The following is a 23,756-nucleotide window of genomic DNA, read 5'->3' on the forward strand; positions in this document are numbered from 1 at the left end:
TATAAGTTCTCTAGTCTATACAAGCAAAAGAGAGAGAAAAGAAAGAAGAAAGTGTGTGGAGGTTTGCTGAACTAAAGCACTGAATAATAAGGAAGGATGGATCCATTCATTTGTCTGTCTGTGTCTGCTTTGAATGTGCTCATTCCTAAGTCCATTTCTGCACTACTCTGCAATTTAAAAAAATGCACCAAAAATCACATTAATTTTCAACACACTGTTTCATAAAATACACACTTGTATGTCTTGTCTCTAAAATATGTGCTCTGGTACATTTTTGGGGAGCTATATTATAACAACATTGGGCGATGTGCGAAAACTGATGAGTAACTACGTTCTAGTAAATACAGTGGTACCTCGGGTTAAGAACTTAATTTGTTCTGGAGGTCCGTTCTTAACCTGAAACACGCCACCACACAATTTCTGTTCTCATCCTGAAGCAAAGTTCTTAACCCGAGGTACCATTTCTGGGTTAGTGGAGTCTGTAACCTGAAGCGTCTGTAACCCGAGGTACTACTGTATGTTACTTTGGGAAATGCAAATAGAGATGGTTGATTTAAAAATGCAGGTCATGAGAAAACCTCCTGTGACCCAGACTGAATAAATTATTGTACTCTGCATCCAGATGCCTCCCGTTTAAGTCTTATTTTAAGTCTCTTAAGCTCAGCGTTGTTTTGGTTGATCATTAGCCCATACTCTGCAGTCTTCCAGGATTCTTCATAACGTTTTGCTGCAAAGGAGGACTGAGCAGTTTGCAGGAACGCTTTGGACAGTGGATCCCCATCGTGATCAGCAGCAATGATGGTCAGAGCCAAAGACTGTTCCAGCTGAAGGGCTTGGATGTACCGCTTGACCGCCAGTTCCTCCTTGGAGGTGGACAAGAGCAGATGTCCCTGCAAGCAGTAGTCCTCAATCTGAGTCTTCAGGCTGTTATTCCCGTGGTTGGAGATCACCTTGTCCATGTCTGTCAAAGCCTTATTGTAGTCCTTCAGGTGGGCTAGGCAAGCAGCACGTTGGCGGAGATATCGTGGATTGCCCTTACTTGCCAAGACAGCCAGTGAGTAGTAGCCAACAGCCTTTGTGTAGAATTGCTCCTTCACCAGTACATTTCCTTCTTTGGAAGCAACCTAGAGACAGGAAGAATATTGGTTACCCCCAGTCCTAAATTAGGTTCTTTTCTCAGAAGTAAGTCTGACTAAAGAGCTGTAGCTCAGTGGTGGAGTATTTGCTTTGCATGCCGAAAGTCCCAAGAAGTTGGCTATGAATGGCTTGGGTATGTTTAGCCTGGAGACTGTGATATGAGAACCATCTTCAAATATATGAAGGGCTGTCACATGGAGGATGGAGCAAGTTTGTCCTCTGATGCTCCAGAGGGTAGGACCCAAACCCACTGATTCAAATGACAAGGAAGGAGACTGTGACTAACCATTAGGAAGAACTTTCTCACAGTAGGAGCTGTTCGATAGTGGAATGGACTCACTTGGAAGATGGTGGACTTTTCTTCGTTGGAAGTTTGTAACTAGAGGTTGGATGGCCATCTGTCAGGGATTCTTTAGCTGTGATTGCTGCACTGGACTAGATCAGGCATGTCCAACAGGTAGATCGTGACCTACTGGTAGATCACTGCACATCTGTGGTAGATCACTGGTAGGTCACTGGCTCCCCACAAAGAAGCTCAACAACTTCAGCTCCCCTAAAAAAAGATCAACATGTTTGATCTGAACCCCAGAAAAATGGGGCTTTCCTTCTCCTTAAAAACAGCTAACAACTTTGACCTGAACCCCCCAAAACTGGGGCTTTCCTCCTCCCTAAGAAAAGCTCAACAATTTTTACCTGAACCCCCAAAAGAGGGGTAGGTCACTGCCAGTTTTACCTCTGAGTAGATTGCAGTATCTTGGGAGTTGGCCACCCCTGGACTAGAGGAACTTGGACATCCATTCCCATTCTACAATTCTATGATTCTATAATTTTAAACTCTTGATTTTCTGGATAACACTGGGAATTCCCCCTGTCTGTTTTGCATGGATGTTGCCCCAGGATCAATCCCTGGCATTTTCAAGTGGGACTGGGAATACCCCCTATCTGAAACCTTGGAGAGGCACTGCCAGTGGGTGTTGACAATACTGAGCTAGATGAACCAATGGTTTGACTTGACCTAAGATAGCATCCTATGTTCCTGTAAATTCACCATGACTTTACTTCCCAAGCGCACATGCTTAGGATCCAGTAACTCATGATGCTTTCATTTGAAGAAAAATACATAAATGAGGACCGTGTGCTTTTAAAGTTGCTTGCACGACACCACTGTTGCTCTCGGATAGTATACTCTATGTCATCTACTAAAGGGAACACAGAATTCAGCCTGAAGTGACAATTTGAAACCAATCTGGATTTTCCACGCCAAACACTTGTGAGCGATGCAAGAAGAGGTTTAAGTAGCCGTAGCGACATTTCTGCCAGGGGTGGTGGGTGGGGAGGTCAGCATGTACCAGTGCAAATTAAGGCAGTAATTTGGTTGCTTTTTCTCCTTCTCACCAGTTCTGGATGTCTTTTTAGGAATCCTGGCGCTGATGAATTAAGCTCTCTGTGAAGTGGGTGAAGCTAAAATAATAAATGCCTACTGGATCTGGCCAAAGGAGCATCTGATCTAACATCCTGCTCTCACAGTGCAAACTAGAAGCTCCAAGTAATATTCTGAGGAAATGGAGGAAGGATCACATTGTAGCTGATCAATCACAACATGCAACGGATACAGAAAATCCAGTTGCGCCATACTAAGACCCCAACTGCACTATACATTTAAAAGCAGTATCATACCACTTTAACACTCAACACATGTTGAGAGTTGGTAGAAGACCCCTATTCTTCACATGCAGCTACAATTCCCAGAGTGGTTTGAGAGACAATCCCTCTTCTCAGGGAGCTCTGGGAATTGTAGCTCTTGGGGGGGGGGTAGAGAATCTCCTAACAACTCTCATCGTCCTTAAGACTCATTGTAGTGCCATAGAAACACAAGACGTTGTCTTCTATCATGTGAGAACATTGGTCCATCTAACTCTGTAATGTCTAGACCAGTGTTTCCCAAACTTGGGTCTCCAGTTATTTTGGGACTACAATTCCCTGACCACTGGTCCTGCTAGCTAGGGATGATGTGAGTTGTAGTCCAAATACACCTGGAGACCCAAGCTTGGGAAACACTGGTCTAGATTGGCTCTCCGGGGTTTCAGATGGACTTTTTCAGCTCTATTTGTAGATGCTGGGAACTGAACACAGACCTTCTGCATGCAAGGCAGATGCTCTACCACTGAGTGTTGGACATCTCTAGGATTCCAGACAGGGGACTGGAAGCTGGACAGGAAGAGGAAGATTCAACAGAAATGGAGAGAAAGAGAAATAAATATGGAACAAGATGGATTTGAAAATTCTAACTTGGAATGTAAACGGACTGAATAATAAGACTAAGAGGAATAAACAAAATAAAAAAATAAAAAAATTCCTTCCAGTAGCACCTTAAAGACCAACTGAGTTAGTTCTCAGTTGGTCTTTAAGGTGCTACTGGAAGGAATTTTTTTATTTTTTTATTTTGTTTTGACCATGGCAGACCAACACGGCTACCTATCTGTAAGAGGAATAAAATTGAACATGTTGTAAAGAAGCTAAATTTGGATGTGATATGCCTCCAGGAAACACACATTGCAAAGAAACATAGAAGAATTTTGAAAAATCGAAGTCTGGGAAAGGACTTTGCAACCTCTGATTTAACAAAAAAGAGAGGAGTTGTAATGTATATAAAGCCAGAGTTGGACCCCCAAGAAACTATTTAAAGACGAACAAGGAAGAATATTGATAACTCAGATAACATCACGTGGAGAAAAAATATCTTAAATATTTTATTATGGGGGCCTAAGCCCCCACAGCCCCTAGGAGTTAGCTCTTTCCTTCCATTTCAATTCATGAAGGACAATCAGGGGACCTTCATTAGGACACCGTGGCTCTAATGGATTTCTCATTACTGCTCTTATAGCACTCAGAAACAAAAACAACACTTTCATCACACTGCTGCAGAGCAAATGTTTAAGCAATAAGCAATGCCATCGGCAAGCAGTGCAGAGGGCTGCTTTATCAGGGCAAATAGGACATTGCCCCACCACTCTGAATCTTCTCTCAACTGGTCATTTTTACTTACAACCAGTCTAGAGGGTGGCATTGCCCATCCTCTTCCTTCTTTGTCCCAGTAGAACTCAGCAGGGAGAAGGACGGGGATGCAACTAGAATGGTTTGGCTCTGCCTCTAGCTTAAGACTATTAACTCCAATGGGTCTACTCTGAATGCATCCATCCTGTGGCAGAGAGACATTTCCAGATTTGTCTGGCAGAGCAAGAAGCCTAGAATAAAACTGATGCTAAAGAAAGAGGTGGATTTGCCCTGCCAGACCTTAAACTATATTATGAATCAGCTGCTTTTTGCTGGCTGAAAGAATGGCTGCTTCTTGAAAACACTGATGTGCTGGATTTAGAAGGTTTTAACAATGTATTTGGTTGGCATGCATATTTGTGGTATGATAAGGTAAAAGCACATAAAGCATTTAAAAACCATATTGTTAGGAAAGCATTGTTTAATGTTTGGATAAGATATAAGGACTTGTTAGAAAATAAAACCCCAAGATGGTTGTCACCAATGGAAGCGAAGGCACAGAAAAACTCAATATGGAGGCCAAATGGCCAAAATATTGGGAAATTTTGGAACAAGATGGAGACAGAGTAAAACTGCAGAGCTTTGAAAAATGAAAAAACAAAGTGCGAGATTGGCTTCATTATTACCAAATAATGGAGGCATATAACTTGGATAAAAGAGTTGGCTTCCAGGTGGAAAAATCAAAATTGGAAACAGAATTGTTAGATCCCAAAATTAAGAATTTGTCAAGAATGTATAACTTGCTGTTGAAATGGAACACTCAAGATGAAACGGTGAAATCTGCTATGATTAAATGGGCACAAGATGTTGGACATAACATAATGATGGCTGACTGGGAACAGTTATGGACCACAGGTATGAAATTTACGGCATGTAATGCTCTAAGAGAGAATTTAATGAAAATGATTTACAGGTGGTACATGACACCAGTCAAGCTTGCAAAAAATTACCATTTGCCCGGAAATAAATGTTGGAAATGTAATGAGACTGAAGGTACATTCTTTCACCTTTGGTGGACATGCCCAAGGATTAAGACATTCTGGGAGATGATTTACAATGAAATGAAAAAGGTATTTAAATATACATTTCTGAAGAAACCAGAGGCCTTTCTCCTGGGCATGGTCGGCCAATTGGTGCCAAAGAAGGACAGAACTTTCTTTATGTATGCAACAACAGCAGCAAGAATACTCATCGTGAAGTATTGGAAGACACAAGATTTACCCTCCCGGGAAGAATGGCAGATGAAGTTGATGGACTATATGGAATTGGCGGAAATGACTGGCAGAATCCAAGACCAGGGAGATGAGTTGGTGGAAGAAGACTGGAAAATTTTTTAAGATTATTTACAGAAATATTGTAAAATTAATGAGCTATAGAAAAATGGTGGAATGAAGTTATATGGCTTTGGCAGAAATGTTATAAGGAACTAGGTACAGATAGATTGTTAATGTATTAAAGGGAAAAAATAAGGTTAGAATATGTTAAGATTAATTACAGGACAGAAAACAGATGAAGATGGAAAGGAATTGCTGAAACAGTTAATTGAAGTGGAATACAAAAAGGGAGGCATGAGGAAGTCAATGAAACAAGTGAATGAAAGTTAAGATTGAAAATATTGGAAGTGTTTTTAATTGTTTTTGTTTTGTTTTGTTAATTTAATGTTTCATGTAGTGTTTTTATTTTTGTATTTTATTATATTGTCATGTTTAATTCTTTTTCTTTCTTTTTGTAATCTTTAAACTCTTAATAATTTTTTTTTAAAAAAGAATGCATCTATCCTGAAGTAAATAACGAACCCATTGAAATTAATGGACATGACTTAGAGGAGACCCACTGAAATTAATAGATCTAATCTGAGTAAAAAAAGGGGGGGCTTAGCTGACAATCCTTGTTTTGTTGTTGTTGTTGTTTAGTCATGTCCGACTCTTTGTGACCCCATGGACCAGAGCACGCCAGGCACTCCTGTCTTCCACTGCCTCCCGCTATTTGGTCAAACTCATGCTGGTAGCTTCGAGAACACTGTCCAACCATCTCATCCTCTGTCGTCCCCTTCTCTTCTCATGAGGTGGTCAAAGTATTGGAGCCTCAGCTTCAGGATCTGTCCTTCCAGTGAGCACTCAGGGCTGATTTCCTTAAGAATGGATCGGTTTGATCTTCTTGCCTTATTCTACTCTTTACTAAAAGGAGCTCATCCATGCCTTGTGTTATTGAAGGAGTGTGGCATTGTGGTTAAAGTGACTATATCACTGGCTATATTAATAGAATCATAGAACTGCAGAGTTGGAAAGGACCCTCAGGGTCATGTAGCCCAACCGCCTGCGATGCAGGAATCACAGCTAAGGAGTCCCTTACAGGTGGCCATCCAACATCTGTTAAAAAAACCCCTCAAATGAAGGAGTCCATCACCTTCAGAGGGATTCTATTAAACTGTCGAACAGCTCTTACCGTCAGAAAGTTCTTCCTAATGTTTAGAAGGAATCTCCTTTCTTGTCCTTTGAATCCACTGGTTCAGGTCCTGCAGGAGAAAACAAGCTTGCTCCATCTTCCATTTGGCAGCCCTTCAGATATTTGATATCTCACCTCTCAGTTTTCTCTTTTCCAGACTAAACATACCCACCTGCCTCATTCTTTTCATTCCACACTGGAATGGCAACTCTGAATTTTGAAAAGAGCTATCGCTGAAGACTTTGACCAAGGCCAGGGAAATGCTTCATGTTTAAACCAGCTGCCAGTAAGTTCCTTTATTGCATCTCACATCTTACAGCTGGCAACGCGAGCTGGAAAGAAAATTGCTTCTGTTAAAATTACTGCTAATGCACACGGCAGCCCAATTTAGCTCCCAAAATATCAGGGCAACTGGAGGGATGCCAAAATAACTTGTATAGTTATACTGATTTTTTGGTTGGTTGCTGATTGATGACTGTAGGAGATCAAGGCAGGGGGCTCTGGGGTTGAAGGTCTCACACATTTTTCCATGGAGCAATGGCTGGGACTGGGAAACAGACCCACTGTTCAAATTTCCCATAATGTCCCAGACCAGGGGTGAAAACTGAAGGCGGCCCTCCAGCCCTCTCTATCTGCTCCTTAGGGCACACCTCCTCACTCAGTGCCCTTCACCCCTTCCCCAATAGTTTTTCCCTGGCTGGAATGTGTCTTTGAGCCTGGCTCATGCCTCCTGGCATGACCTGAGAGTCACTGAGAGAGACAGTGCTTAGAACAGTCCTGTGTGACCTAGGAGTACCACTAGACAAAACAGGGCAGATGTTGGTGGACAGAGGTGTGCAGGGCTTGCCAGTAAAATGGACTTCTGCACAGGTGTCAGGGCTGGAGTCAGATGCAGGTCTGTTCTGCTCTCCTCATTATTCTCTGCATTCTTGCAGACCAGGGTGGGGGGAGCTTGTCACAGCAGGAGAGGGATTCTTCAGCCGTCTCTTGACCCCCTCCTCTGCTGCAGCCTCAGAGTCTGAACTGCTCCCTGTCATAGTTTCCTCCTGCTCACTAACCCCTGTTGCCCCTTCAGCACCCAGCCTTTCCTTCCAATCTTCTCCTTTTGACCTTTCCTCGGTGTCCTACCACCAATCCCCAGGCTTCGAAACTTCCTCCTCTGGAGTTTCCCTTGGGTTTCCGGATGGTGCCTGCCACCACTCCACTTCGTCCAGCCAATCCCTGACATCAGGCAAGAAAATGTCTTGGGGTGTCCCTGAATTTACTGTCTGGGACTCTCCCCAAGCCACACATGTCTCTGAGCCACTCGCCTCTCCATCCCTGCTTTGAATCCTCCTTGAGTGTGGAATGTGTCCTTGAATTCTGAGAATGCTTCTTACCTGCCTTGGAGGAGGACAGAGAAGTGTGGGTGGGGGTGTTTAGAAACTCGCCTACTGTCCCAAAAACTAAAAAAAATAATAATATTGCATTCCTTGCTCCTCCCATGTTTTTCTCTGGCCTCACCCACCACCGGCATGTAGCCCCCAAGAAGGGAACATTGCCCTGAGTGTAACTGATGCTGAAGCTGCTGATGTATCTCAACATGGAAGGAATGTATGGGACAACTGCATATTTCTGCATTGCAGGGAGTTGGACTAGAATATCCTTAGGGTCCCTTCCATCTCTACAATTCTATGATTCTATGAATATATACAAGTCCACTGATGCATGTCAATTTGGAAGTGTCCCTCATTTGTGCCTTTGTTTATTTGGAATAGGCAAAAAAAATTGGCTTATTTGGAATAGGCTAGGGTTGCTCCCTAACACCTTGGGAGGGGGAAGGCTTGCAAATCTAGTTTGCTAGAAATGCAAACCTCTTAGGGAAAAGTTACAGATAGGTAGCCGTGTTGGTCTGCCATGGTCAAAACAAAATAAAAAAATTCCTTCCAGTAGCACCTTAAAGACCAACTGAGTTAGTTCTAGGTATGAGCTTTCGTGTGCATGCACACTTCTTCAGAAGAAGTGTGCATGCACACGAAAGCTCATACCTAGAACTAACTCAGTTGGTCTTTAAGGTGCTACTGGAAGGAATTTTTTTATTTTGTTTTGACTCTTAGGGAAAAGGCAGCTAAATGCATGTAGCTAAGAAACATTTCGCTTCTAAGTAAGGAGTCACTTTGCCCCCCTGGAGTAATGTTCTTGGTCGTCCTTTTAACTCCCACATTAAGTCGGTGATTGGCAATTAGTTCTTAAAATCTCCCAGCTTCTTTCTCCCAGAAGAGATATGCCCCCTCCGACTGCCTGCCTGATTTAGAGAAGAGAGGTTCTTTGCCTCGGGGATTGATAAATTAATACTTGCTTACTTAACACCCTCCTGCTGGCTTGCGAGGGGTGCATACAAAACAGTCCTCTCCAGGCCCTTTATTTATTAAGCATATCAGCACACAACACAGGGTGGTGTTTTTTGTGGTTTGTTTGTTTTTTTATAGGGAGGAGCTGTTTTGTGTTTGTTCAGGCCAGCCTGATTCACAGAATCCACAAACAGCTTGTTTGTTTTTGAAAAGGGATGGGTGTCACTTGCAACTGGAGAAAACAGGATCTGGGGAACAAAGCCAACATTCTGGGTAACCTGAACAGGTATCATCTGGGAGAACCAGGATGCAGGATCTCTTTTTCACCTCCAAACTGATATTGGTGTAATCCTGAGCAGAGTGAGTGAGTGAGTGAGAGAGAGAATGAATGCAGATGAGGTCCCATCTCCCTTCTACCCCAGCCAACATGGTGAACAGCATGGTGAATACAGAATGTAGGAACAGACATGATAGGAGTTGTAGTCCAAAAATATGGTGATGAGGAACCTGTGGCTACTCTATACATTGTTGGGACTTTTCCATTGGCCCCAGCTGCTCTGGGCCATGGTCAAGGACAGAGTTTTCCAAACTTGGGTCTCCATCTGTTTTTGGACTACAATGCCCATCATCCCTGATCACTGATTCTGCTAGCTAGGGATGATGGGAGTTGTAGTCCAAAACAGCTGGGAAGCCATGGTCAAGGATGATGGGATTTGCAGTTCAGCACTATATTGAGGTCCACAGGTTCTCCAGCTTGCATTGTAGAAGAGATTGTGAACCTGTGACCCTCCAGGTGTTTCTGGGCTCCAACTCCCATCAATCCTACTGAGGAACACAGAATGTAGGAACAGAATCAGACACAAGAGCAAGTGGTGTCCAACAACATCTGGAGATAAGGAACTTGTGGTCTTCCATGCATGATAGGAACTCCAAGTCCCATCAGCCCCAGCCAGCTTGGACAATGGTCAAGGATGATGGGAGCTGCGGCCCAACAACATCTGGAAGACCACAGGCTCTCCATCCCAGATCTATCTGTTCAACTGCTCTCTTGTTTCTCCAGCGTATCTCCTAATATGATAGTGTTCAATTAGACGAGTTGGTATGTTCACTGATGGAGAAGCAGGGATAACTTCAGCTGAAAAACAGACATCATTTGCATCAAGCAGGCAGCTTTACCTGAGCAAGGCATTGCCGTTGCTTGGTGTTCAGGAAGCTCATCAGGTATCCTATGTCTTTGTAGTCATTTGAGGCCAAACTGGCCAAAATATGGGCTGCGACATTCATGTGGGTCTTCTTGGCCTGGAGCATTCCAAAGCGAGCATTGATGGAATCACTGGGTGCAGAGTGACCAAACTCTCCCTGGAGGTGCGCCAGAGCCTCATTGTCTCTCCCTGCCAATGAATATCAATAAACTGGTTACAGGGATAGGATAATATAGTTCTTTCTTCTCTCAGTTTCTCATTTTCTCTTCTTAAATTTCCATATCAATTTGAACTTAAAAGGAAGAAGATGACATTCTCACGAAAATTCATCAGAATCTTAGTATGACTTTCTCCTAACATGGACATTTTTGTACAACCAAAGCAGAATAGAGTGGTGTTATTACTTTTCTCGATCCGGTCACTATACTTCTGTTGGTGCAGTAAATGGCAGCTGCCTGCCCAATGGATCTCTGAAGGGCTCCATGGGAATATTGGTATCAGCCTACCTTACAAAACTGTTGTAAAGGTGACTGACACGAGACATGCACATGCAACATACTCTGAACATAGTAAATTGAAATGTGCGCCCACATTTCAAACTGTGATTTTAATATTCCGTGCACTGACAGAAGGGATTTTTCCATTAGAAAACCAGTTCATAACTGCTGTTGATGAAATAAGGAAGCTTTTGGAACCCCTTCGTGATCACAACAACAAGAAGAAGCAAAATGGGGAAATTATTTCCTCAGTCTCTCTCTGCCCATCAGGGAAGCTCACCTGGAGCTTATTTGATGGTGTTCCATGTGGCGCTTTGTCCTGGATTTTAGGCAAGTCAATCGAAAAATCACATTTTTTTTGCGTTTTTGTTAAAACGTTTGGGGTGTCCTGCTTTTTACTTTTTGAAACACGGCACCCCTAGATCATCATCATCATTCTGCTTAATGTCAGAATAGACTTCGAAGCTATTTACGAAGTATAAAAACAAGCTACAGAAACATTACAATCTAAACACCCACAATTAAAATGCACAATAATGACACAGCAGTTCAAACAGGAGACTCAGGTGAAGAGATCAAGGGAACACCTGGGTAAACAGCTGCATTATTGAAAGCCGGCAGAATGCCAATGCTGATGGGGCCTCTTCCATGGGAGCGCATCCTGCAACACTGGGGCTTCTGCCCTATCATGAGCTGATAATCATCACACCTTGGCAAGACTAACCAGGTTCCATTTGTTGCTAAGAAACAGTGGGTGACAGTAATGCCAAATAATGAGCTGGTACTCCAGGATATTTGAAAGTTCTCTTACCATCGGCGGCTAAAAGGTCCACATAAAGCATGTGACTCTCTGTGTCCTTGCTCTTTATTTTCACAAGCAATGCCCCAGCTACAGCAAGGTCCTTCAGTGTATCTCCAATGGGTGGCTCTTTGGTAGCAATGAACTCCGACAGCCTAGCCCTGCAGTGGTCATACAGCCACTGATGGATCAACATCTGGGCCTCCTCCTTTAATGAAAGAATTTCTTGAACTGCTACCACTGGGTTGGCTCTTAGGGCTGAGGTCAGATCGTGCACAGCCTCCTATGTGGATAAAACAAGAGTAGTTTTTGAAAAGCCTGCTATTTGTTTGCACAGCTCTGGGTGGTTTATATCATCTGTTGTCATAATTATCAGTTGTCTCCCATCCACAGGCTTGTGGTCATCCTTGGGCACCTGGGCCAGGACAATGGGGAGGCTGCCTCTTCTTCTTCCTCCTCCTCCTTGCAGTGATCTGCTCACACCACAGCCTGGCTTCCCCTCCCCTCCCCCTTCTCTCCTCGCTTGCTTCCTCCAGCGCCATGGGCTTCCCCGCTGCCTCCTGCTAGAGCAGCCAGAATGAGGAGGAAGAAGGGATGGCTCGGCAGCCTGCGGGTAGGCCTCACAGCAGCCTCTGCCTGTGGGGAGGAGCAATAGCACAGTCGTGTCAGCGTTGGTTGTGTGTGTGAGGGGGAAGGAGGAAGAGAAGAGCCATTGGTTCGGGAGTTGGTTCATACAACCATGAGTTGCTGTTTGGAGGCTCCAGAAAAAGGTGCTGGAACTGTGCTCCAGCACACTCTGGCTGGGGGGGGGGGGGAAGCCCTGATTATCATTATCAACAACAGCATTATTTGCATTTATATTCCACCATTTTCTTCAAGGAGCTCAAGGGCATACAACGACTCTGCGAGGTACGTCCGGCTGAGAGGCAGCGACTCACTCAAGGTCACCTCTTGCCTTCCGTTCTAAGTCATTGTTGCGACACCCTCTTGGCTCAGCGCACAGCACACACAGACCAGCCACTCTCCCCTAGATTGGCTTCTGCCACTTACCAGGTGTTATAAGACACTCCTGTGTGCCCTTCAAAACCAAAGGAGGCGCTAAAAGAGTTTAATTAGCCGGAGCAAAAGTATTGTGAGCTAATTTCTATGCTTTCCCTGCCCGCCTGCCCAGCTCAAAGCCAAAATGACATTTAATTATCAGCCTTTTCTATTAGTTTGGTAAACAAAGGGCTTTCTTTTCAATCCCGAGGTATTAAAGATGCATGCAAGATGCATGCGACAGGGAACATTAAAGCCTCTTCACTGTCATGCGCCTGCTATCTCGGAAGGCAGATAAGCTAGCCATCACAACCTTCCCTATTAAGACGGGCCACTTGGGGGCTGCAGATACAGACACAGTTTGCATTTAATGGTTGAAAAGGAGGGGGGAAGTGGGGGGGGAGGGTTTTCAAAATGTTAATCCTGTTTAACCTTTATCAAAATATCCCTTTTTGTCCCCTTCCAGGCCTTTACAGGATTTAGCAGAGAAAGAAAAGAAAGCCTTTATAGCTCAGTCAGATCTTCTCTCTCTTGCTGTCCCTGGGGCCTCTCATTCTTCCCCTCCTCTTTCTTCACATCATTATCCTGGCATGACCTGAGAGCCAACGAGTGGTGCAGTGGTTAGAGCAGCCCTGCACAACTTCCCCTTCCCCCAAAAAAAATCAGAGTTGGCACCGCCAATTGGGATAATTGGGCAACGGAGGTTGGGGTCCTGTTGGAGGGCAGAGATCTGTCAGCCCCACCAGCCCAGCTGACCCCCAGACTCTGACTGAGAGCATTGTCTTGTCCTTTGCCTCAGCCAGCAATAGCAGGGTTGGGCTTGATAACCCTTGGGGTCCCTTCCAACTCTACAGTTCTATGATCCTATGGTTCGTCTTGGACTGTCCTTGTATCCACTAGGCCAGGATGGGGAAAACCTCAGGCCCATGGACCAAACACAGCCCTTTTTGCCTCTCTGTTTTGTCCTTCATACTTTCCCTAGGCCACACACCCCTCTGAGCCATGTCCCTCACTAGCCTTGTTCTGCACCCTCCTCGAATGTTTTTGCCTGGCTGGACTATGTCATCGAATGCTGATTTACACTCCTTGGTCCACCCACTTCCCCCTAACTTCAGGTGAAGATCATCTAATCCAACCCTCTGCAGGAATATACGGAGGTCCAACTTGCAACCTTGCAATATCAGCACCATTCTCTAACCAACTGAACTATGATTCTTCCTCTGGCTCAAATTCTTGTTTAGTAAGTAAGTAAGTAAATAGACGGGACACGGGTGGCGCTGTGGGTTAATCCACGGAGCCTAGGACTTGCCGATTGGAAGGTCGGCTGTTCGAATCCCCGCAACGGGGTGAGCTCCCATTGTTCGGTCCCAGCTCCTGTCAACCTAGCAGTTCGAAAGCACTGCAAAGTGCAAGTAGATAAATAGGGACCGCTCCCCAGCAGGAAGGTAAACAGCGTTTCCGTGTGCTGCTCTGGCTCTCCAGAAGCGGCTTAGTCACGCTGGCCACGTGACCCGGAAGCTGTCTGCGGACAAGTGCCGGCTCCCGGCCTATAGAGCGAGATGAGCGCGCAACCCCAGAGTCGGTCACGACTGGACCTGATGGTCAGGGGTACCTTTACCTTTAAGTAAATAGAAAAATAAAACCACCCCATTCTTGCCTTTTTCTGGTTCAGAGCTAGATGAACAAATCCTTTCCCACTCAGTGCCTGGGCATTTGTGGGGTCTTCTTTTAGGATGGCATTGAAATCAAATATGGCAGTTTTCTTCAGCCCAAGATGCCCGTAACAGCGGGCCCGGCTAAGAAGCGAATCGACAGCATAACCTCCTGGAGCAAAACAGAAAGCGTGCATGAAAATGAAACATTATCAGTGAAACATTAATGAAAATTGCTTGCACAAATGTTACATCAGTCAAAATGCTGCATATTAGGAGAAATTTGCACTAAAATCCTTATGAATTTTCATGAGGATCAGAGGGTGGTGTGTGTTTTTTGGGTTTTTTTTTTTTTTTTGCAAATTGCTGCTAAAAGTGTAGAAGTGAATTTAAGACTGGGGAAATTAGTGATTGGAGAAGTGAATTTGACAGATCCTTACATGCCTAATCTGAGATAGAACCTTTTCCATCATCCTAATTAATTCTGATTAGTACTTGTTAGGATCTATCTAAGATTAGTATTTAATAGCTGCTTTTTCTGTTATTGTTATTAATTTTGTATTTTGATCCCACTGTTCCTCCAAGCAGCTCAAGGTGGTGTGCATGCCTTCTCTCCCTTTCTCCATTATATCTTCACAACAACCTTGTGATTTGTAACCCTGGTCTCCTAGGTCCTAGTCCCGAGGCTTTAACTGCTGCATGGACAGGCTTATTATTATTATTATTATTATTATTATTATTATTATTATTGGAGGTGCCCTGGCTCTGCTAAGCCCCAACTTAATCTTGAAGTGATGTAGCCCAGACACAGGTTCACCACTTTGGTAGAAACTAGACCTAACACCCATTGGTTCCTCCGCTGGGCTCTTGACTGCTTCTCAGTGACTGTCAACTGACTATCACACGACCCAGTTTGAAAAGACTTGTTGCCTCAGCAATCCTCCCTGCGAGGTACAACAAGTCTCTTCCGTGATATGCTCTAGCTGCAAGCAATTTGGGTAGACAGGGGTGCCTTTTATCTCCCTGAACAAAATGGAGCTTTATTCTTTTGCAGGAACTCGTGCCATATGCCCAAGGCCCAGAAAACAACCAATTCTGAACCTGGCATCTGGAGAAATAACAGGCAGACTTTTCAAATATGCAAAGATAGCAGGCAGATTTTTCAGATATTTGGGGCCCAAGTCATTTAGGGCTTTAAGCACTAATGTGAGTATCTTGAACTGGGCCCAGAAAGAACCAACAAATGCAACTGTTTTAAAATGGGGGTAGGGGTGGGGGGTTACATTGACATTTAAATTCTACTCAGTATTGATCCTGAGTAGATTCCAATGTATAGTTAGCAGAGTAACAGCTTAAACACGTTGCAGGATCCCCCCCAAAATAGACCAGAGGCATTTCATCCAGTAGAGCTTTATTGCTACTGAAGGCAAATGAGCATAATAGTCACAAATCCAATACATTCAGGATTGGCACTGTCCGTAAAAAATCCAGTGGCAGCAGGCTTCTCTTTCAACTCACAATACTCTACTTATAAGAAGACTAAACCTTAACACTATAAATGGAACACCACACCAAAAGGAAAAGAGAGAGAAAGAGAGAGAATGAAACCTAGGCTCCTTCTGGCCTCACTATTATAGTCAGCATGACCTTGACAGAAAGAGATAACAGAACCAGTTTAAACCAGCTGAACTCAGCTTCTCTGAACGAATAACCCAAACATCATGAAGCTTCTGCTTCTTTCTTTCACGTAGAGAAGCTTCCAGAACCCTCTTGAATTAAATAGAATAGGAAAGATCGCTACGCTATCAGATCAATGCTTTCTGTACTAAGAAATGCAAACTGACATAGATGAGATCTGAATGCAACCCCAGGAAGTAATGTGGCTGCTATGATCCGGAAGCCATTGAAGTTCTCTTGCCATCTTGAATTGATTTTAGTATGCTGTATTATTTTACTGTTGTTAGCCGCTCTGAGCTCGGCTTCGGCTGGGGAGGGCGGGATATAAATAAGATTTTATTATTTTTTAAATATTATTATCTTCAAGGGCAGCCCCACAAAGAGTGCATTGAAGTACCATATTTTTTGCTCTATAAGACTCACTTTTTCCCTCCTAAAAAGTAAGAGGAAATGTGTGTGCGTCTTATGGAGCGAATGCAGGCTGCGCAGCTATTCCAGAAGCCAGAACAGCAAGATTTACTGCGTAGCGATCCCTCTTGCTGTTCTGGCTTCTGAGATTCAGAATATATTTTTTCTTGTTTTCCTCCTCCAAAAACTAGGTGTGTCTTGTGGTCTGGTGTGTCTTATAGAGCGAAAAATACGGTAGTCTAGTCCCCATATATATTCAAGAGTGTGGGGGATTAAAAAAACCTGTAGAAATAAAGGAGGAGGGATAGGTTTTGCCCATTAGTATTGACCTGCGTGCCTGGTTTTGCGCAAAGTCGGCTACCGTGGGGTGTCTCACCTGCTGCGGTGATGGCAAAGGAGAGGTAGAGGATGGCTTCTTTGATGTAACCTCCCCCTTGCTTGTTCTTTAGGATCGTCATAGCCCTGGAGTGACAGTGGCTTTGCACCAATGCTCGATCTTCCTCTTTTAAAATCTTCACGACCGTCAGGAGGCAGGAGGTCTCCCCAGTTTGGGTCATTTTCTTGAGCAGCTTCAGTAAAGGAAACACAGAGAAAAGAGGAATCAGACCAAGATTTAGGGATGAATCACAGAACTCTCGAGTCGGAAGGGAACCCCAAGGGCCATCTATAGTGCAGGAATCACAACTAAAGAAATCCGGGCAGATGGGTGGATCTGTCCATTCTGGGTTTCGGACATTTCTCATTCCCTCACCTCCTGTCTTAGATTCGGTTCTCCACATTTGCATGTCAGTTTGCAATTAAAAAAAATATTCTGTTGAAATGTGCCAGCATTTTAGTGCAAATTTCTCCTGACGTACAACTTTTGCAAGCAATTTCCCCCAACATCACATATTTAGATGCACTACATTAATTATTCACACTTTTCCCCAATATACACATTTTTGGATTGGAGAAAGGCATTGCAAAATGGGGAGAAGTGCGAATTTCGAAGGATAGCTGTGTTTCAGTTCAGGTATTGTTTTGGAAAGATCAAATTGGGTGCATAGAGGTAGTTTCTGGGAAGCGGGGTAGATAGAGTAAAATTTCCAGCAGCTGGGAGCAGAGATTTCATTGCCCCATCTAACTCCTTTCCCTTTCCCAATATGCCTGGAAAAAGCAGATCCAATCAAGCAGATTCCTTACAGATTACAAGATCTTTTTTCAGAGTTGTGATGTGTTAAAATAGCACAGGATTAAGATGTTTTTGTTAGCTCTCCAAAGCCTAGACAGCCATGCCCTTGCATGTAAGCCAGGGCTATATGTCTTGGAGCATCTCTACAAAAAGCAGCTAAAATAGGTTCCTATGCGGACACTGTGAGTTTCTGCAAGTCCTAAGCAAAGATAAGAGTGCCCTCTGCTGTTAAGTTATAGGTTGTTCTGAACTAGCTTTCCAAAAGTCAACAATCTTAATTCATGGCCAAACGATGTGTGTTTGATTTTTGATTTACTATGCCTACAAGCACTTTGTGGATGACCCTTGCAAAAATTCCTGCCCTGCCAATGGTTCACCGCACACCTGGATTTCAGAATGGGGATTTAGGACACAGCAGGAATAGGGAATTGGAGTTCATAGCATCTGTAGGGTACCACACTGGCTACTTCTGGTCTGCTCTGACTGGCAGCCCCTCTCCAAGGTCTCAGGATGAAGACATTTTCCTTGTCTGCTACTTGACCCTTTTAAGTGGCAAAGTCAGCGACTGAACAGTGACCCACTGAATGCAATGCAGATACTCTGCCCCCCTTTCCCATGTGATGAGCTGTTCATATAGTTTAGGTCTTAACTGATAGCGTAAAGGCACTGGGTTGTATTCAACTGAGTCCTGCACAGAGTAGACCCACTGAAGTGAATGGGGCTAAGTTGGTCACACTCATTTACTTCAATGGGCCTATGCAGAGTAGAACTACCATTGTGGATTATTTCAGCTACCATGCAATGGTTGTGTGTTAAAAGCTAGTTATTATAGTGCAGCATTGTTTGGAGTACAGTCACTCAAACAGTGAACGCGTCTCTCTTTCTAGGGTAAGAAGCAGTTGTGGGCTGGACTGGAAAACCTGACCAAGAACATATTCTGGTGGCATTTCAGCATATCTAAACAATATGACTGAGGAACTAGAAGAACATATCATACACAGCTTAGAGGGTTTCTTTTTCACTTAGATTATTCCATGGTTGTTCACACAGTGTGGATATATTATTTTGACATACGTTCAGTTTGCATGTTTATCTGTTTCAGATGTTGTATTATAGAGCTTTTATATTTGGTAGTCTCATAGAATCATAGAATTGGAAGGAATCCCAAGTGTCATCTAATATAACCCCTGATAATCACAGCTAAAGAATCCCTGACTTGCAGCCATCCAGACTCTGTTTACAAACCGCCAATGAAAGATTGTCCACTGCCTTTTGTTTTCTGTACGTTTGTCTCTTCATGTGTGTGTTTTTGTTTTTGTTTAAGATTCAACCCCATTTTCATGTAATAAATGTTGTTAACATATCTATGGGTATCAAAGTCATTTGGTTTTCTGTCTATATATTGAAAAATTCATTTCACTTTGTTACCCTTTATCATTTTACCTTGTTGCTTCCTTAGTGATGATTTCCCCTTCTTTTGGCATGCCTTCCCCATCCCACTGCTCTTACCTGGTTGCAATCATATAGAAAGCCTTTCTTCAACTGAAGCAGAGCCAGCCTGGCCAAGAAGGCAGATCTCTGGGAGGTTTTGGAGAGAGCCACCAACAGGACCTTGTGAGCTTCATCTAATCGATCCATTTGGTACAGAGCATCAGCACTGAGGAGCTGAGATGTCTCATCTGAAGCATCCAGGTCCAACAGGAGAGATGCCAGCTGGTAAGCTCCAGATGCATCGCTGAAAAAAAGAGGGGGGGGTAGTAGGGTTGTTCCCACAGATTATCTCTCTCTTGTTCTCTAACACTTGTATATTAGGTCTTTCCAGTATCCAAACAACATGTCTACAGTAGCCCTGAAGGCAGCCCAAGAAAGATGGACAGCGTTATTTATGTCTCTGCAGGGTGTGCAAAGCACAAGGAGAGGCTTAAAAGGCAAGGAGAACAAGGAATATTCAGTGTTATGTTGGAGGGGATGCCAGGAAACAGGGAATTATATTCACATGTGGTGGGGGTGTAAATATGTACTATTTTTCCGGCAAAGGGTGTTTAAGGAGATAACAGAAATCACTGAGTTAAAGCTGACCAAAGGTCCAGAGGCAGCATTATTATCAATTTACGATGGGGTGAAAGGTTCGCAGGCTATGAAGGACTTGCTCACAAATTTATTGATAGATGCATGAAAGTGGAAGGGGCCAGCAGAATGTAAAATGGAAGAATGGTATAAACAGATGTGGGATATAGCTATTAATGATGAATTAACATGTGCCATTATGGTAAGATGGGGAATATGCAGGAGAGTTGATTTTGAGGAGATATGGAAGGTGTTTGTAGAATTTGTACTGTTGGGTGGGGTAGAAATAATAATAATAATAAACGGAAAGGGGTCAAACCATCTCAAGAGGTGTTGAAATTTTGGGAGGTTGGATAGTTACAATGGAATGGTCTTGGTGGTGGGGTGCACATTTTTATCCTTATTTATTTTTGGTTATTACTTTGTCAAAATAAAATATTTTTTAATAAAAAAAAGTCAAGGAGAGCTTCACACATGCAATGGAGAAGTGCTCATGAGAGGTGGTTGGCCCCATCCACCTGTCGAAGTTGGCCTGTGGGCAGATGGGGAGATAAAGATTTGACCTGCTGGGCCAAAAAGCTTCCCCATTCGAACACAGGACTTTGCAGGTGCCACCAATCTGCTGAAAGGTGCCTGAAACACTTTTCCAGGCCTAGCTGCATCTTAACCTGCCCTATAGGTATAATGATGCCAGATGGATGTCTGGGTGAGTGTGGCAGAGCAGAAATGGCGTTCATTTCCAATTGGGGAGGCCTGCTGAGTCTAATTTGGCCCACAGGGCAGAGATTCCCCACCCCTGCACAACAATATCAACTCATTTGTCTTTTAAAGCATTGGTCCAGGGAGATTTGCTTACCCTTCTTTCACCTGGGATCCATCCAGCCCTCTTGGTTTGTTCTGAAGGGCAGCTGTGCCCCTGGGGTCTTGGTTCTTTTCCAGTATCTTCCTTGCTTCCTCTTGTAGAACGATCAACAGGAAGCCCCTCTGGTTCCACGGTATGTAGGACTTGATGACAAAGCTGGCCTCCTCAAATCTAAACCTACAGGCAGTGATATAATCCAGGGCGGTCAGGTAAGGACTACTGCCCCAAGCTCGGATTAAGCCACGGCCACAGAGAGCCTTGATGCAACTGCTGGGGTGTGGAGAGCTGTACTCTATGATCTTCTGGAAATCCTGAAGGGCTTCTGCACAGCGTTTGTTATGGAGGTGGCAGAACCCCCGGAGGGCAAGAAGGGTGTTGTAATAGGTCTCTTGCTCAGAATCCAGAAGGTGGTTGCAGATTTCCAAGGCCCTCTGGACATTGCCCTCCAAGAGGGAACAGTCTGCCAGGCGGACATTTAGTTCGCGCCCGGCACCTGGAGAAATCTGAATGAGGAAGCGAAGGGTTCGGATCACTGGGGAAAGAAGCTCCTTGCCACTATCACTCCGGACCTCAGGTCTGGCGCACACAGCTTCTCTGTAAGCAGCAAACTCCAGATCCAGAGCTGCTCTGGCATGTTTTTCTATCCTCTCAGCATCCCCGGTGGTGAAAAGGGCCTCAAAGCGCCTCGCTGCCAGGCTGGGGTTTGCCTCAAAGGCAGCTGTCATGTCCTGTATCATCTCTGCCACCCTCCCGCCCTGAGAGAAGTACACAGCAGCCCTGTCCATGAGGAGTCCAGATGCTCTTTCGCCCCAGAATGCACCACTGGCTGCCTCGCTGTAGGCAGAGATGCCTTCTTTGCATTTGTGCTTCTCCAAGAGGTGGGCTGGCTGGGCCTGGCAGGGGTGGATGTCTTCTGGGGAAATGGCAACCAGGAAGTCGTAGCAGTCGCTCTGCCAGTTTTCCAAGCCCCCTTTGCCGCAGCGAGTCTTCTCCTGAAGTGAGACGAAGTCAAAAAACGCCTGGATTATCTGCTGAAGGTGCTCCTTTTGCCGATTGCGCACAAACTTCACCGTCTCACCCCGGCGTTCCGCAAAAGCACACAGATAACCTGTGATGCCATTTTGGAAGTGGGTCCGTGACAGCACCTGGGCCAACGCCCTGGTGAGGACCAGCTCCACACAAGGCTGGGCGTCCAGCAGAGAGTCGCATCGCCGCAGCACTTCCTCATAGCGGCCCAGTTTGAGCAGGGCCTCCATCTTGCAGAGAGAGGCAGCTGTGTTGTTGGGGTTGAGGGTTGAGAGAAAAATGGCTGCCATTTCGACGCTGAGTGATGTGTAGTTCAGACCACCATACTGAATCTTTGGTATGGGGCCGCCATCCTGACACCACTTTGATAAAGTGACCGTCACTTTGGCACGTGACTCTTCTCCCAGGGAAGCCACTTTTTCGACAGCTGTTGCGACGCTGCAGCTGAATGCAGCTGTGTAGAAGGCAGTGGCAAGTGAAGGGTCATCTGCAGCCAGTTGTTGCTCCGCCACATCACAGAGCTGCATCGCCTGGTCCTTAGAGGACATGGTGCCCTCTCTGTTATCAGCAACCATGTTTACTCTGCTTCCAGGCCTGGTTTTTAAATATATATGTTTTTAGAAAAACAGATAGAAAAATGTCAAGACTTAGCTTGTTTACGTGGCTGCAATCCATCAAAATACTTCTGAAGGGGTCATAAGGGGTCATAAGAAGAGCACTGCTGGCTGTTTTCAACAGCACTCTCTCACACCTGTTTCTATCCTCCATCCCAGCAAGCAAAAGGCATTATCAGAGTCCAGGGACACATCCCAGCCAGGCAAAAATGCTCAAAGAGGGTGTGAAGCAAGGTTGATGAAGGGTGTGGCCTGAGGAGAATTCCAAGGGGCAGACAGATATTATTATTATTTTATTTCTTGGATTTATATACTGCCCTATACCTGGAGGTCTCAGGGCAGTTCACAGAAAAGTCTCAGGGCCGTTCATAGCTAGGTCTGGAGAGTCACATTTAACCCACAGGCTGGAGGTTCCTAGAAGAAGTGTGTTTTTTTTCTTAAAAAAAATGTTTAGAAGCTGCCATTGGAGGTGGTAACAATGAAACTGACCAATCACCGAGCTAGATTCCAACTCCTACCCAACACCTTAAACACTTGCTTCTGTCTGAGACTCAGGAAACACCGTGACAGGAAATGAGGCCACCATTGGGGGTAGCAACGGAACTGACAGTTCACCATGCTAGAGAAGAAACAAAAAATGTGATTTTTTAAAAAAGTTTCTTCTTCCGTTAGATTCACAAAATGTTTAGGGTTATGCGTACCCCTGCATCTGTCAGAATCTGCGTTCAACCGAGTGACTCTTCTGGAATCGCCCTCCGATGATAATTAACGACCTGAGCCTCTGTTAAGGCTCCAGGCACATCCCCCATTCAGCAGAGTTTCCAGCACAGGGAAGAGACAAGAAGTTTGGGCTACATTGCTAAGTTTTATTACTAAGCTACGCAGGCAGAAAAGAAATACATCCTCTCTCTGTGAGAGCAGAGAGCAACTGAATAACAAAGGAACAGGAAACCAGTAACGTCACATCCGTCTCCCATCTCCCGTGAGACTTCCAACAGTCTGGAATGTGTGGAATGCAAAACAGAGTCTTGTGACTCCAAAACACTTCACAGTGGCAAACAGAAACTAACAGCATCCCACCAGAAAAAAGCACTGTCTAGAAGCATAGAATTGTAAAGTTGGAAAGGACCCCAAGACCCATCTAGTCCAACCCCTGCAATGCAGGATCCTGCCCACAGTCATCCCTGGGTGGGCTCAAACCACCAACCTTCTGGTTAGCAGCCAGGCACTCCAACCCATTGCACCACATGAAAAAAAGAAGACACAAGCTGTGCTCTTGCTGGAGCTTCAGCTCTGAGGAATCTTTGGATAATTTGTCCCTCCCTTGGAGAAATGCAATTCCTCTACCGCAAATGAGAGAGTTTTGACAGCCCAGTTGCCAACAGATCTAAAGATAATATTGGTAGAGGGAGACACAACTCTCTCTCCTGCTTTTGTTTATGAGGAAGAGGACCCAGTTCCATGAAATTATGCTAGAATAATGCACCCATGCACCCCCCCCCCCAATTTTCTATCTTGGGGTGGGGGTGGGGGTTGTAAGCAGGGACTCACATATCCTCTGAGCCCTAATGGGCAAGTGTGGGTTTTTATAGTGGGAGGGGGAATCCTCTTCCCATTTATCTGGCACCTTCCCCATCTGCTGATGACAGTGGAAAAAAATCAGAACAGAGAAAGCAAGAGTCTGTCAAAGGGGTGGGGACTCACATGTAAGAAAAGCGGTTGCGTTAATTCTTGGTGGCCCCCATCCTGCTTTCACTGGAGAGAATGGATACCTGTT

At 44.7% G+C, this 23,756-nt stretch overlaps 1 protein-coding gene across 2 annotated transcripts; it reads right to left on the minus strand.

Moving 5' to 3' along the window:
• Positions 1 to 522: 522 nt before the first annotated feature.
• Positions 523 to 23,714, minus strand: TTC34 (tetratricopeptide repeat domain 34). Of its 2 annotated transcripts, XM_081870848.1 has the most exons (9): positions 23,684 to 23,714; positions 22,117 to 22,231; positions 20,334 to 21,959; positions 18,920 to 19,145; positions 16,616 to 16,808; positions 14,160 to 14,326; positions 11,477 to 11,747; positions 10,143 to 10,357; positions 523 to 1,124 (listed from the first exon to the last, which is right to left on the minus strand). In XM_081870848.1, the coding sequence occupies exons 2-9, from the start codon at positions 22,131 to 22,133 to the stop codon at positions 603 to 605; spliced, it is 3,237 nt and encodes a 1,078-aa protein (XP_081726974.1). In that variant the 5' UTR covers positions 22,134 to 22,231; positions 23,684 to 23,714; the 3' UTR covers positions 523 to 602. The 2 variants fall into 2 exon arrangements, with proteins under 2 accessions (XP_081726974.1, XP_081726975.1); XM_081870849.1 differs by lacking the exon at positions 22,117 to 22,231 and having other exon boundaries at positions 23,684 to 23,712.
• Between the last annotated feature and the right edge of the window lie 42 nt (positions 23,715 to 23,756).

This window comes from Podarcis erhardii, assembly GCF_964252035.2.
Source record: "Podarcis erhardii genome assembly, chromosome: 7".
Lineage (NCBI taxonomy): Eukaryota > Metazoa > Chordata > Lepidosauria > Squamata > Lacertidae > Podarcis > Podarcis erhardii.